The sequence below is a fragment of the Callospermophilus lateralis genome, chromosome 13, assembly GCF_048772815.1.
Source record: "Callospermophilus lateralis isolate mCalLat2 chromosome 13, mCalLat2.hap1, whole genome shotgun sequence".
In the NCBI taxonomy this organism is placed as follows: domain Eukaryota; kingdom Metazoa; phylum Chordata; class Mammalia; order Rodentia; family Sciuridae; genus Callospermophilus; species Callospermophilus lateralis.
This window is the reverse complement of record NC_135317.1, coordinates 107,886,235-107,900,938: the sequence shown is the minus strand read 5'-3', so window position 1 is coordinate 107,900,938 and position 14,704 is coordinate 107,886,235. Positions and strand designations below refer to the sequence as shown.

At 54.4% G+C, this 14,704-nt stretch overlaps 1 protein-coding gene across 1 annotated transcript; it reads right to left on the bottom strand.

Moving 5' to 3' along the window:
• Positions 1-844: 844 nt before the first annotated feature.
• Tada1 (transcriptional adaptor 1) lies at positions 845-13,601 on the bottom strand. The gene is made up of 8 exons (XM_076832333.2): positions 13,454-13,601; positions 10,327-10,418; positions 10,027-10,092; positions 6,230-6,327; positions 4,767-4,976; positions 3,463-3,614; positions 2,467-2,629; positions 845-2,070 (listed from the first exon to the last, which is right to left on the bottom strand). Exons 1-8 carry the CDS (start codon positions 13,525-13,527, stop codon positions 1,918-1,920), a joined length of 1,008 nt encoding a protein of 335 aa, XP_076688448.1. The 5' UTR covers positions 13,528-13,601; the 3' UTR covers positions 845-1,917.
• Positions 13,602-14,704: the final 1,103 nt, after the last annotated feature.

The window sequence follows — 14,704 nt, the reverse complement described above, 5'->3', positions numbered from 1 at the left end:
GGAAATCCAGGAAGGTCAGCCACCAGTCAGTGCAAGGGAGTGTTTGGCACACACCACACCAGCCCTGTCACCCTGGAGAAGGCAGGCCTCATCGAGTGTGCACACCTGCAGCAAAGACTCATCCATAGTCTACAGGAGAAATCACTGGGACCCTCCTGAAGGTACCTGGTCTCTGGCTGCTTTTCCCCCACTGAACTGTTTTCTGGGTAACTCCTGATGGTAACTGCAGAAGACACCGGGACCCTCCAGCTGGAGGTGGCAGGGTGGAGCCCATCTTTGGCACAAAGGTTCCCTTTTGAGGCTCTCCTGAAACCCCATTTACTCTGTCTTCTTGCCTTGCCTCATTGCCACCTCCCAGTTTGGGAGTCCTCTTGAGAACTGTCATGGAGGCAGACTTTCTTATATCAGTACAGAAATGAACATGAAGCACAGGGAGCAGCTCCAGTGGCATCCTGGGTTTGCTGTGCACAGGCTCCAAGGGGCCCTGTCACTATGGCAGAAAGACAGCGGCTCCTGGCTGCCTCCATGTGGGAGCACAGGGGATGCCGGCATGCTCCTGGGCAGCGGAGGCCCGGGGTACTGCAGTCCCAAACAAAACCTCCATACTTCAGTATCAGCTCAAATTCTTCCAGATTCTAAAGTCAAGAGTCCTGCCTTACCGAATACTCCAAATGGCTTATGCAAAAGCTGAAACTAAGCTGCTTTTTCTCTTTGGTGTTAAAAACATCACAAAAGAGAGAAATGGTAGAGCTTAACGGGAGCCTACCCTTCAGTCTTTCTCATCTAGTACACTCTGAAAAGTCTCTGCCAAGATCTCACAAAGCAGGGCTTTACTATTTCTGTATGATATTTTTCCTTATGTATTTACTTTAATAAACAACAAAAAGGTTTTCTGCCAAAACATTTGTCAGGCTTAAAGTACAAAATCAAATACAGAGCTTCAGACGTATGAACTATATACACATACACATACATCCATTCCTCAGTCCTATACAAACCCACCTACAGTCTAATTTGTCCATCAACACTATTGAGTAAAAAGCATATGTATCTCTAGAAAACAAAACTGGTTTTTCAGTAACACTGTCAAAGTAGATTATTTTCAATTTAGCACTTAAAAGGGTAGAAACAGATATTTCCTACAAATAGAATTACCAACCATAAATCCAATTTGTAAGATTTCTTAAAACATGTTCTATAGGAATAATTAGTAGATGTGCCTTCAGTCACCACTGGTCATATTAACACTATACAGATTATCTATAGCAAGACATCTTTTAAGGATGATTAACAGAAGCACCTGCCAATCATCCCTGGGCACTTCAACACTAAACAAACTGGAGCCGCAGGAAGACGTCTTCTAAAGCAGACTGTGTTCCAGGAGGGTGGGTTGGCTGGGCTTAATTTTGTCCAACAGCACAGCATCTGCAAATCACGTTTTCTGTGGAGCTGAAGCGGGTGGATGGCTTGGAGGCTACCTCAAGGTGTTAAAAACTAAACCCGTCACTAAAGGAGGTGTCCGAGTTTCAACACTGGATAGGTTATACCAACAAAAAGCAAGAGTGTAGAAGTTTTACCTGGCCAGACACAGAACACAAGAACGTCCTGCCAGTCGAGGGGACAGGCTGCAACGGCACCTTCACTCTAGGATGGTCCGTCTTACACAGGGCCTCAGACAGGCGTCCCCTCTCAGGCACAGCACTGCATCACACCTGCTGCGGTAACTGGGAACACGCAGACAGGGTGGCCTGTACTTACACGAATGGCCTTGCAGCAGCAACAGAAAACACACTCACTGTCCATTTCCATAGGAAAGGTTATATGTACACTCTACATTTCAGCCTCGAAATGCAGACCCCAAACATGCCCTCTTCAGCAAGCAATGACCCGTGAGGACCCCACACCCTCCAATCCCACTTAGCAGAGCAGAAGCCCCTCCTTGGCCGCCAGGCGCTGGCGGTGGACTTGGTCTTGCTGCAGCTCCTCGTGATTCGGGTGCCAGAGCCTCATGATGATCCTCTCGATGTTGAGGGCATACACGGTGTGTGTCGGGATGACTTCCCGGTGTACCTGGGGTTCAAACATCAGCAATCTCCAGTTATTCTTCAGCAGGCTTGCTTTTCCAACATAGAGAATGGGTTTGCGTCAACACCACACGGACAGAACACAACCCAGAACTTGAACGAGAGCCTAATGCATCCCAAGCCAGACAAGAAGGAACGAGGCACTGCCGAGTTCTGAATAAGCGGCAAGCACGCCGATTCCTTTTTTTGGAGAGGTCAAGGATGAGGGAGGTAAATCAGGAAAGACACCTGGGCTTAGGATTTTAAAAATGAGACTAGTATTAATGGCTTTAATAATAAACAAAAAGTGAAAAACAGAACGAAGAAGTAGAAACAAGCCAGCGCACGACTCCACAGACTTGAAAAGCCGCCAGCCTGTCGGACCCGAGGAGCCGAGAGTTACCTGCAGAGCCTCAAGGAGGTCGTACATGTTCACTGGAGGCAAAGGCGCAGGCAGCGCTTCCCCAGAGCAGGCCAGCAGGAGTGCGGCCTGCTGCTCAGCAGCGTCCGGGGGCAGGTGGGCAGCTGGGTTCTGACCCGCACAGGGAGTGGACACAGCCGGAGGGCTGAAAGACATGGCAGAAACACTCCCAGCATCTCCCACAGACAACCCGCAGATGGACAGATGGGCTGGCCAGGCCACGGCTCCCTACAGCTGCCTTTAACTCCACAGAAACCCATTAGTGCCCACGTCAGGCTGGACACAAGCACACTCATACTGAGTTAGCTCGGGGGCTGAGCCAGATTGTCTCCTGCCTGAGGAGCTTCCAGTTGAAAAAGAAAGAGACCACAAGTCACTGGAAGCTGACGGGGAGAAGGCCAGCACTGCAGGCAAGGAGCAGCAGCCGCAGGAAGGGGACACTGGCCAGCAAGGGGCAGCTCGTTTCCAAAACTGCCCAGACAGTGCGCGGAGAAGCCGGGTGGGATGTGTTCGTCAGAGGAGCTGGAGAAGGAGCTCGGTTCCTCGGAACGCCAGGACAGCGGGCAGCATCCAGCAAGAGCAGCCTTCACGCCCTGGCCAGCACCCCCACCATGAGGAGCCACTTTTTGTTTTCGTCAAGAGAAGCAGGACTTCAGTGAAAATCCCAAACACATGGCAGAATGAGATCAGACCAGAACCGGCACTTGTGGCCCAGGGCCACTGCCCGCAGACGGGTGCTGCCCGAGGGAGCCACACTCCGCCGCACAGCAGAGAGAGACCCCAGGCAGCAGCCCGACCCTGGAACTGATAAAAATGACAGTAATTCGCTAGATGGCCCGCGAGGCTAAGACTGAAGAGAACAGAACCAAAGAGTGGGCGGAACTCCTGCTACACTACAGGAACCCAGTGACCAATGACCTGACGAGAGGTCTGCCACCAACAAGCCGGGCAGAGGGAGAATCGCAAAAAAGCACTTACCCTTCGATTAGGCTATTGTAGGCCACCACACTGTTCTTCAGGTATGGCTGTGGGGTCACGTTGCTCCCGAAGGCATACTTAAAGTGGCCATCTCGCAGCCGGTGCGCTTTCCTTCTGGACACAACTGACGTCAGTATGTCTTTGAGGTGGCTCTGGAAAGCAGAGGGAGAGCACCACCACCTCAGAGCAGACCACGGCTTCCACTGACCATCCGCAGAGGCGTGGGACTGGCTGGCACAAGCCAGAACCACGTGAGTGGTCAGCCAAGAGCCAGCAGCCGCTCTAAAGAGAAGGGGCACGGGGAGGAGGGCACACGCATTTTCACCCGGCTCCCTTTAAAAATGGTCTTGCCCTACAATGAATTTGTTTTCATGTCTCTAAATTGGCTCATTTCTCTCAAAAATGATTTTCAATAGATAATTTATTTTTAAAGAAAGGCAAGCTACCTGGAGACTTGGTTTAACATGGGAGGAAAAGTTTCAAGATCTGATATTTACTGGTTATACATTCCTTACGTGAAAAGAGCCTGTGTTCTCAAAAGCCACACAAACAAACACAGGATCTCTCAGAGAAGTAGACACAAACAATGTCTATTTAATTTCTTTTTGCCTTTCTAAAACTATGTATTTAATTTCTTCTGTGAGAGCCAAGTATATAAGGAAAGGTTGCAGAATGTCTATGAAAATAGATGTAGAACTATGCCAGCCTATGGTCACTAACAGGTGAGCCGGAACCTGGGAGGGTGTTTCACTTACACCAAGAGGACCATCTTCTATCAAGTCATAACTGCGATTTAACACGGGGTTCACAGAGAACCCATGACTGTCTATACCTTCATGAGACAGCTATGGTTATCTTTGATGTACAGAGGAGGAAAATGGGGCCCCAGGAATTGAAAGGAATTACCCAGTGCTCCCTGAGCACCTCCAGGTCACAGTACAATGTGTAATTGTCAAGCAGCTAGATAAGTACATGGACGCATGGGCTAGCATGCGAGCCACCTCTGCTACTCCGACGCTACGCCCAGCACTCTACACACGCAGAGGCGGACCCCAGGACCCTCAGCCTCACTCCGTCCTTGACACCACTCCCTCACCGCTGCACATCAGATCAGAAGTGTTAGGCCCTACTCGACCTTCCCAAGAGCCCGTCCATCAATGGCGCAGTTCTCTGAACTGTGACGTGTGACAGAGATGGCTCTCTGACACCAAGGTGGCGCCCGGCTCTTCTGCGATAGCATCACTTGCCACACACAAGAGCGCCTCACGCTCAACTCGCAGCCCCTCTGCCGGCAGCACACCAACCTCCACCGCATAGACCACGGCTGAGACGGCGTCCTCGGCCACGTTGTCCAGCCCATGCTCGTAGGCTGTCACAATCATCCTCCCCTCGAGCTGGCCACGCGTGGGAAGCATCATCGTGTGGGAGCAGAGTTTCAAGTCGTCATCATCCTGGGGATCCTTTGCCACGAACTGCTGTGCTCCGGAGAGGGGGTTCTGGGGCTGGAATCTATGCTGAGAGTGACAGAACGTTGCAGGGCCACTCGTCACCACAGCAGCAGACAGACAAGAGGAAGCCATGTCTTAGACTCGAGACCCTTCAAATGAATGCCACCAAAACGTGACAGTGGCAAAGAAAACAGTAACTCACAAATAATCACACTCTCGTGCCCATCACACTGGACAATGGAGACGTGAGCTCAGGGACACTGGCCACACAGAGTTCCTTCTGTTCAGCAAGGACCATGGTGGCCACATGCTCTATGGTCCTGTGCTAAAGCTCACAACTCAGGAGCAGAACAGGACACGACGTTATGTTCAAAGAGCAGAGAACTTTAACTGGCAGTTCTGAAGGCACTGTCAGCACCGCCATTTGGCCTTCCACCTCGCTGGCCAATGACAGATGCGTAACAAGCACCCTGAAGACGCCATAGACAGTGCCACCTCTCGACTGTTACTTTCTACTTACAATTCTCAACCCAGAGCCTCGGCCCTCGCCACACTATCTGAGTCGATGTTCTCAATCTCCCTTCGTTCATACCACTCAGCCTTCCTCAGGACTGTCCACCATCACTGGGAGACAGGCTCCTGGAAGCTCTGGCTAACGCCCAGATCCTGCACTGAAGGCAGTGTTCCTGCTCCAAGCCTCTATTATAAAAATGACCACTGTCAATCTTCCTTTTTCTAAGTATAAAACTGCACTCCACGTTGAATGGGCCTATGTAAACCCCGTGTGCCTCTGGAGATGCCGAGGCCCTCCAGAGTGCATACTGTTACTGAGACAAGGGGGAAGAAATAAATGTTTGGTGATATTAGTCAACAAAACGATTACTTCCCAGGCCAACCTCAAAGGGGGATATTATCAAAAACTTCTTCCCCTAGAGATAAACTTTTTGAAATATACAGGTTTTTCCAAATATTCTCAAACAGTTACAAATGTTATAAGCAAAGAGGCTGAGACCAGGCAGGCACTGCAGGTGCATGCAGGGCCTCCAGGCTGCTAAGCCCCATCCGGGACGCCCTCAACCTGAGAAACCAGCGGGCCCGCTCCACCCCGGGAAACCCTTGGGTATGAGTGAGAACATATTAACACTGGAGAAGTTACAGAAAGAGCTGTCGACAGACCACAGTCTTGAGACCCTTTCCTCCCTAAATCACATCCTTTCTTCAGCCCTCCCACCAGTTCTTTAGTGTTCATTTCAAATGAAGCCAGGTCACCACACTGCCACTCGAGTCATGACCAGCCGTCACTGTGAGGGAAGACCTACGTCAAACTTCTGGCGAACAGAAGAGAGCTTTTTCTTGCCCTTGGGCTTTCCAGGCTTGGCCGCAGATCCCCCCGTCCAGGGCAAAGATCCAGCACCCTCTGTGAGACAGAAAACAGCAATCGTAAGTGAAAGCGATGACGATGCCTGCTGCTGAGTCTGTTTTCATTTGGAATTTTAAAGCATGGAAGCTCACGTAATGAAAATAAGGAATGAATGCTCAAATTTGGATCTTCTCTTTCTACTTTTCTGAACAAAATTATAGACACTTCAAATCACATTTTTTTCTAGCCGTAACCAAAAATATTTTAGGAAGACAAATGTGATTTTTCTGCTTTAGTTAGTGTTTACTGGGCTTTCATCCCTTGGGGCATTACTGTAAAGGCAGGACAGACCTCCAGCCCCGTGAGCCCAGCATGAGCACACATCTCCTCTCCTGCCAGGAGCGGTGGAACCCAGCAGGGGCAGCAAGAGCGAGCAGCCAGCAGGGAGGAGGCAGTGGCCGAGGACACGGCACTGTGCCAGGCAAGGGGAGGACAGGGCCAGTGGACATAGGAGGCAAGGACACCAACTAACCAAGGCCTGCACCCAGGACAGCCCAGAACAAATGTTTAGCCGCTCATTCAAAAACTGACCATCTCAAGACCATGGAGGCAACATCCCAAACCAAGTGAGGGGGCCCCCTCACTCCCAGGCCCAGGGCACGGCAGGGCGGGTGGTAGGAGGAAGGAGGGACAGAGGGCTGCTCCAGTCACACCGAACAAAACTTCCAGGACTGGCTACCGTGGCTGCTGCAGATGTTTGGCCCCAGCACAAAGCTCTCTGTACACTGGTTTGGGGAACTCCCACCAGCTTTCTCCAAAGTAGTCTCCTGACAATCACACTCTATATTCTTATAATGAAGAGGACAGCAAATCACCAGATGCTGGACCCTGCTTGGTAATACACTGTATTAGTCCATTTTTCATCACTATAATAAAATCTCTAAGGCAAACTGCTTTACAAAGAAAAAGGTTTATTTGGCCCACAGTTCTGGAGTCCCCAGGGCAAGGTTCCAGTGTCAGCTCAGCTCTTAAGAGAAGCTCATGGCCAAGGGCAGGAGCACATGCAAGAGGGAGGTCACGTGGCACCACAGGAAGCCAGAGCACCACAGCACTCAAGAACTCAGGAGTCCTGTTAGCTCCCTTCTGCTCTTCTGAGGCCACTCCCTCAACCACTGAGGACCTCTGGCCAGGCCCCATGTCCTAAGGGTGCCACCTTAGGCACACCTCCACTGAGCACCACTAACAGTGAGCCCTTGGGGGACAAATCACATCCAAGTCACTGGACACCATAAGTCGACCAAGCTACCCAAGCAAACAGAGGTCCTACAGAGCTGGCACTGGCAGAGGCTGAGACCCGCGTCCAAAGAGGAGGAGAACGCCGTAAAAAATGCTGAATCAAAGAAGGAACTGGAGGGGCTGCGGTTGGGGCTCAGCAGTAGAGCACTCACTCGCCTGGCAGTGCAAGGCCCTGGGTTCCATCCTCAACACACATAAAAATAAATAAATAAAGGTATGGGTTCATCCACAGGAATTTAAAAAAAAAAAAAAAAAAAAAGGAACTTGACAGAAAGACAGCAGATAAGGGTTGGGGACACCCCAAGCAACAGGGCGAAGGGAGAAAAGGCATGCCGTCAGACTGTGGCCGGCCCGGGCAAACCCCCGTGAGGGGCAAGCAGGAGGCCAGCAGGCTGGGCAGGCGGGGGGCAGCCCCCAGCACCTTCTGTGCCACTGAAGCCTACAAGTGAACAGAGCTCAATGCAAACACAAGCAGCAGGAGCTCCTCAGAGTGCACCCGAAAAAATGCCTCCAGAATTTGAAAAAAAAAAAAAAAAACCACCCATGATCCAGTAAATGCTCTTTTTTGGAAAAAAGGAGTTTTTATAACTTTTGGGGGAAAACGTATCCAGGTTCCTCGTTAAAAGAGGACTCTTGGGAAGTCAGGCCCTCCTGTCCATTGCCCTTCGCACACCCAGGTCTAATATGATGAGGTCAGCTTCTCCTGGTGAGAGAAGGTAGACTGGCCAGGGCAAGTGCTGGACAGGTGGAGAAGGCGCAGGCTGGACCTGCAACTCGCGGACAAGCTCGGGCTGAGGATGAAGCACGCGCAGCGTGGCCCTGGCTGGGGGCTTCTCCAGCATAGATCCTGGTTTTGATCAGCACCTCCATTTGGCAGGCGGGACAGCACCTCAGCCAAGTCTTGGGCTTCTGTTCTGTTTTCTCTTCTCTGAAGCTGTCCCTCATCTGTAAGAGCAGCCTCACTACCCTGCGTCGTGCTGTGACACTGACCAGGACAGGCGCAGTGTCCTCAGGCTGCAGCCACCAACACATGACGGCTCAGTCACTGCTCCTGCCTGCCTCAGAAAAGCAGAAGTCGGCCACAGCCGCTGGGCAGGTGCACAGCACTGCACCATCCCCACTGAGACGTCTCTACTGCTGGCAAGCATCCCTTCGTCTTAAAGGAATCAATACTGAGCGTGCAAGCGACATACACTCTTCGGTCCAAAGAGGAAGCTTCTTATTTTAAAATAACCAGTTACACACATTCAAAAATGTCAAGTTTTTAACTAATTAGATTTAGTTAATTGAAGCCGGCTCCTACACTGACACCACTTATGTTTGTTCGGCACCTTCTTCCTGTTCTCCCCTGGCTCTCCCGTGAACTCCCAGGGCACACCTAGACGTGGATGTGGAAGTTGAGGACCTGCAAGTCCTTGCTCATGTGATGGAGGCTGGCAGCACACCAGCCTGACCCCATGGGCTCTACCAACCAGGGCTCTCCCCTCTCAGCAGGCCCCCGACCTGTGGTGGCGGCACTTCACAACAGACCCACCTAGAAAGTGCCACCAGTCCTCACAGTGCTGCCTTTTCAGCTCAACCAAATGATGAGCAACAAAGTAGATAAACGATCTCATCCACTTTGGATGTAAAACGTCTGGCTAAAGCCCTCTTCTGCCCCTGAGGGTGAGGAATCAGACACGCAGCTGGCAAGGGGGCTGTGGGGGGGGACAAGGACCCTTCGAAGCTTCTGTGCAGCGCTTGGGAAGGGCAGGCGTCAGCTGGAGACAGCCTGGGGACTCTTTACCCTCCAAGGAACACAACCTGAAGGGGGACAACACAAATACCAGCCCTTCTTGGTAAGACACAGGCTTCTGAGACAGCATGCCACCGAGATGCTGAAAGATAAACCAACCTCATCGACACAGTCAGGAGGCGCCTTCTAGGACAACCTCAGTCACGAGGGGAGCTTTGCCTCACTGAACAAGATAGCCCAAAGAGGTATATTACAACAGTCGGCCATCGCCATCTCAGGGGTCAGTGTCTTGAACACAACCCTGCAGGCTGACTCTCACCAGCCCCCACCCGCGGCTCTCGAAGTGAGGAGCCAACAGGCACCCCAGCCCCACCCTCCAGGAGCAGCAAGCACCCCAGCCTGCAGGTGGAGCCCAGCTCCCTAGTGCTCACAGTCACCCCACCCCACGATTTCACATGTTATTACCTGTCCCCCACCCGACCTCTCCGGCCTCTCCGGCCTGCTCACTTCCTTATGCAATCTGAACCGCGGCTGACCACTGAGGGCAAGACCAGCAGTTACCAATGAGTGCAGGAAAAAAGTTTCTAGATAAGAATTTGCACCTATGTGAGAAAAATTTCTCCAGAGCAGCTCAAAGAACATTTCACTTGCAAACGCGGACGTGGCTTAGAGGTGGTGGAAACCCAGGGCTCCTGGGCACATACTGGAGCACTGCCACTCCTTACCTGGTGTGGAAACCAAAATCTGGCAGCGCGTGAGGATGGCCAGGAGGAAATCGTTGTGAGAATGCACTGCAAGGGAAGGCCAGCAGGTCAAACCCCAGTGCCCACGCACAGGGCTCCATGCGCAGCCTGCTCTGGGGTCCAAGATCCCCCACCACCCTGCACTTGAAGCACCACATTTTAAGATGGTTTCACATGCTATTAAGACCAAAATTTTCTTTTTCAAAAAGTGAAAAGTCCTTAATTTATTGCAAACCTGGGAAGACATCCAAACAGCAAAATAACCCCGTATTATCACTGTACCATTGTCCTGTGTGAGCAGCCGGTGGGCCTCCAGGTCAAACTCCTCCTTGCTAATCTTCTGCTTGAACCACAGCTTCAAGTTAGCCCAGTATCTGCAGAGGAGAATCGGCAGTAAGAACCCACGCTGCCCTCCCAGGTCCACCTCGCCTGCGCCAACTCCCGGGGGAGAAACTCCGCACTCCCTGGCACTGCTGGCTTGACTGTCCCCTCAAAATCCACACATGGAAGCCCCAACCCCACACCCCAAAGAGTGACCACTTGGAGACAGGGCCTGTAAAGCAGCAGGGATTTAAGGGGGACCACTGTGGGGCCCAAATCCAATGTGATAAGCCTCCAGACGGGACAGCGGATGGGTGTCCTCCCCTGGGCCTGCAGCCTCCATACTGTGAGGAGTCAAGCTTCTCTTGTTCAGCCCCCTGGAAACCAGCGAGCACCAAGCAGGAAATGGTCTCTTCCACAGGGACGGCCAGGGTCTCAGAACTGACTCCACTCTCAGGACCTCTGCCCAGAGCCCACATCCACCCACGGTTTACAGAAATCCACAGGTCCTGGGCGGGAGCGGGTGGCTGTTGGCACCTACTGGGGGCAGTGCCCTGCCTTTTCATCTGCCTGGCTTGAGAACCGGGTTTCTCAACTTCACCCCGAAAGGTTCCTAGAGGTAAGGAAGCCAGACCCAACCCCAGGAGGAGACGACTCCACCTTTTGCTCCTCAGCACCAGGAGGGACTCCAGTCTCCCACGCCACACTTGTTTGGGGGCTTCTTATTCATGGGACAGGATTTTAAAAATGGCTCAGTAAATGCCTTACCACTTTCAACTCAAGCTCACCTACTTTCTAGAGCTCATCTGAGTTCAGGAAAAGAGAGGCTTCCCAAGTGAGGCTCAGCGCCCTGGGGGTCAACGTGCAGGCAGGACCCACCCCAGGCCTTGCCCGGTCCTGCGCATTCTTTTTAGCAGGAAACCCAGAAACTTTACAGTCTTAAAGTGACACATAACCTATAACACTGCCACTTTCGAGCCTATTTCAACAGCAGAACACATTCAGCTCTACCTGACACCTTTCACTGATAACCCCGCTCAGCAGGTCACTAGCAACTTCACAAGGGTGAACACATTCATGTTTTTCTTGAAGGACAGGAACAATAAAGAAGTGAGTACAATAAAGCTCTGCAGAAAACCAGAGGTCCTGTCTCACGCGGTTCTAACAGGAGACGGACGGACGGGAGAGCCTCACAGTGCGGAAGCCCTGACTGCCTTCAACAAGACGGCCATGCAGCCCTTGAGGAGCGCGCCAGCTTTCCAGGACCAAGACGCGGCTCTCCCAGGCAGCGGTGCCAACACAGGGCTGTCTTCTCCAGGGCCGACCTCCCAGCCCCACAGCCAGCGCCACTCAGAACCCAAGAGCTGCTCCCCAGGCCCACCCTGTGCAACAGGGATGGCAGCTCCATCACACTCAGAAGGGAGCCAGTCACTGTCCTCAAGGCAAGGGTGAGGTGGCAGGGCTCACAGACACAGGCAGGCCGTGAGCAGCTGCGGCCAAGGGCCCCCAAGACTCGGCATCTATGGGAACATGAACTCCACCATTACTACGCAAGCTGCGTCTGCTAGTGAAGTCCACCTCCCTCTGGAAAGGGCCACAGTCTGACTCCACCAGGTGCGGACGACCCGCAGACCCCTGGGTGAACAGCGCGGCTCCTCTCAGCGTCGTGCACCTTGTTTTACCCATACCCAGGATCACATTCCAACAGCAGCTGCACACAGCAAAGCCAACGACCCTGGAGGGAACCTGGCCACCAGAGGCCCCACGGCCACCCGCACTGGGCCACCCGCACTGGGCCACCCGCACTGGCGCTGAGGCAGGGAGAGCACAAGCTGAAGCACGTCCCTGAGACCTTCTCCAAAATAAGGTTCTTCTAAGGCGGCTGGGGATGTGCTCAGGGGCAGCGCACCCAGAGTCCAATCCTTGCAACTGTGGGGTGGGGGCTTGAAACACAAATGCCACTGCAGGATCACCAGATCCCGCTTCAGCACCCATGCCTGATGGCACCGCACCCACACCTTGGCCCTCAGCACAGAACAGGGGCGCCAACTTCCAAACGCTGCTGGGCTCCTGGGGGGACAATGGAGGGCACCTGCATCCACTCAGGGCTGAAGTCCCTCACACGGTCCTGCCGGGTCCTTCCGAGTCTGGGTCCTTCCGAGTTGGTGCCGGGTAAAATCAACACTTTCAAATATTTGTAAGCATTCTAGACAAAACAGTGAAGTCGGCACTAAAAAACGTACCCCTTATCATATTACCAAACCAAAAGCCACGTAACTGGCGAGGCTCAAGGCGGGATCCCTACTAAAATCATTAAAGTCTGTTCATTAAATGAGCAAAGACTAGATGGACCACAAACGCGAATATTAAAACATTAAGGAGAACACTGTATTGGGGGAAGTCACCAAGCGCTTAGGACACACTTGAGAGAATTCTATCTTTGTCAAAGTTTGGGTCGTTTCTCTAGATGAAAACCAAAATCAACTGCCACCCCAAATTCACACACGAAGGAACCTCGGAAAATCACAGACGGCACCAAGCCACGGAACTTCGCCACACAGAGCAGGTAAGGCGGTGAGGAGGGGGCGGTGCTGGGGAGCAGGACGCCTCCTCCGGGACGCCCCCCAGCCCTCTGGGGCCGCCTCCTCCAGGACGCCCCCCAGCCCTCCAGGACGCCCCCCCCCGGAGTCCGCCCCAGGACGCCTCCTCCGCGACGCCCCCCAGAGCCCGCCCCGGCCACCTCTTCCAGGACGACCCCCGGGGCCCGCCCCGGCCGCCTCCTCCACGACGCCCCGCAGCCGTCCAGGACGACCCCAGCCCTCCGGGGCCGCCTCCTCCAAGACGCCCCTCAGCCCTTCAGGACGCCCCCCGGAGCCCGCCCCAGGACGCCTTCTCCGCGACGCCCCCCAGAGCCCGCCCCGGCCGCCTCTTCCAGGACGACCCCCGGGGCCCGCCCCAGGCCGCCGCCAGGGCCGACGCTCCGCAGCCCCGGGACCCGCGCGGAGGCCCTCCGAGCCCGGGACGCCGGCCCGTCCGGCGCAGGCCTCGGCGGGCGGCGCCGCGGCCGGGAGGCAGCCGCAGCGCTTACTGCTTGACGTTGTCCCCCAGCGCCTCGCTCAGGTTCTTCTTGGCCGCCTCCAGCTCGCTCACAAAGGTCGCCATGGCCCCGCGCGCTCCGCCCGCCCGCGCACGCCGGCCGCGGCGCCCAGCAACCGCGAAACCAACTGGGCGGAAGGCGTCGCCCGGACGCGCAGGCCCGCCCCGCCGCGCCCCGCCCGGCCCACCGCGCCCGCGACGTGCGTCTGGTTTTCGGCTCCGCCCGCCCGGCTGTCGGAAAGGCGCGCGGCCGCGCTCGGGTCACGTGACCCCTCCGCCGCGCGTCCCGCCGGGAGCCTGGGCGGCCGAGCAGGTGTCGCGGTCGGCGCGCGCCCGCCGGGGCCTGGAGGTGGCCCGCCGCCCTACCCAGGCCAAGCCGAGCCAGGCGGCGCCTCCTCCGCCGCCGCTTCCCGGCCTGGGCCGCAGGACGCCCTGCACGACCCCGAGGGAGGCGGGCGGACGTCCAGCCGGGGTGCCCTCGCCCCCGGGACTGCAGACCTACTGTGTTCACTGGGCGCGTTTTAGCACCGGAGGTGTCACTTGTCCTAGGACGTTGCCTTTGACTGAGTACCAGGCCCGTTCCCCGTTTCCCAGGCGGGGTGGCCCCTTTTCCACGAACGCAGCACTGTGGTTAGCGTCTTTACGCACAGAGCCCTCCCTCGCTTCGGTTGTTGATTTAGGGTAGAGACCCACAAATGCAATTAGGAAATGGGATGACAGGAGTGTTTGTAAGTGCCCTTGTGCCCATTGTCAAATGCCTCCCCAAATTTCGCAAGAACCTACATCAAGCCAGAAGCTAATCATCCTACAAGTCGTGGAACTTACCCGTTCACGGGCTTCATCTCTGGCCCCACCTAGCCCGCCAGCCTGCTGCTACCCACAGGGCCACGGCTCTCCTGGGGGCACTGAATCCACTGGGGAGCTCCTTCCTCCCGGTGCCTGCCACTCCGGGTGTTGGGGATGCAGAGGTGAATGAGGAAAGTGAAGTCTTTCTGTGTCATAAAACTCCAGAGAAATCGTGACCTTATTACTCTCCTCTGTGAACAGCTCTCCCTGGCTACCTGGGGCCTACTAACTTGCCCCTTCACCTGGCACGTGCCCTCGCTTTCTCTGCCTTCTGCAGGGTATTCCAACCTGACTTTCCAGAGCAATGGCATCAAACAGTCCCTTTGCACACATCTCCCCCTTTCTGGTTTTGAGACTTGTGGTCTCAGTCAAGTTCAAACATATATGTGAATGCTAA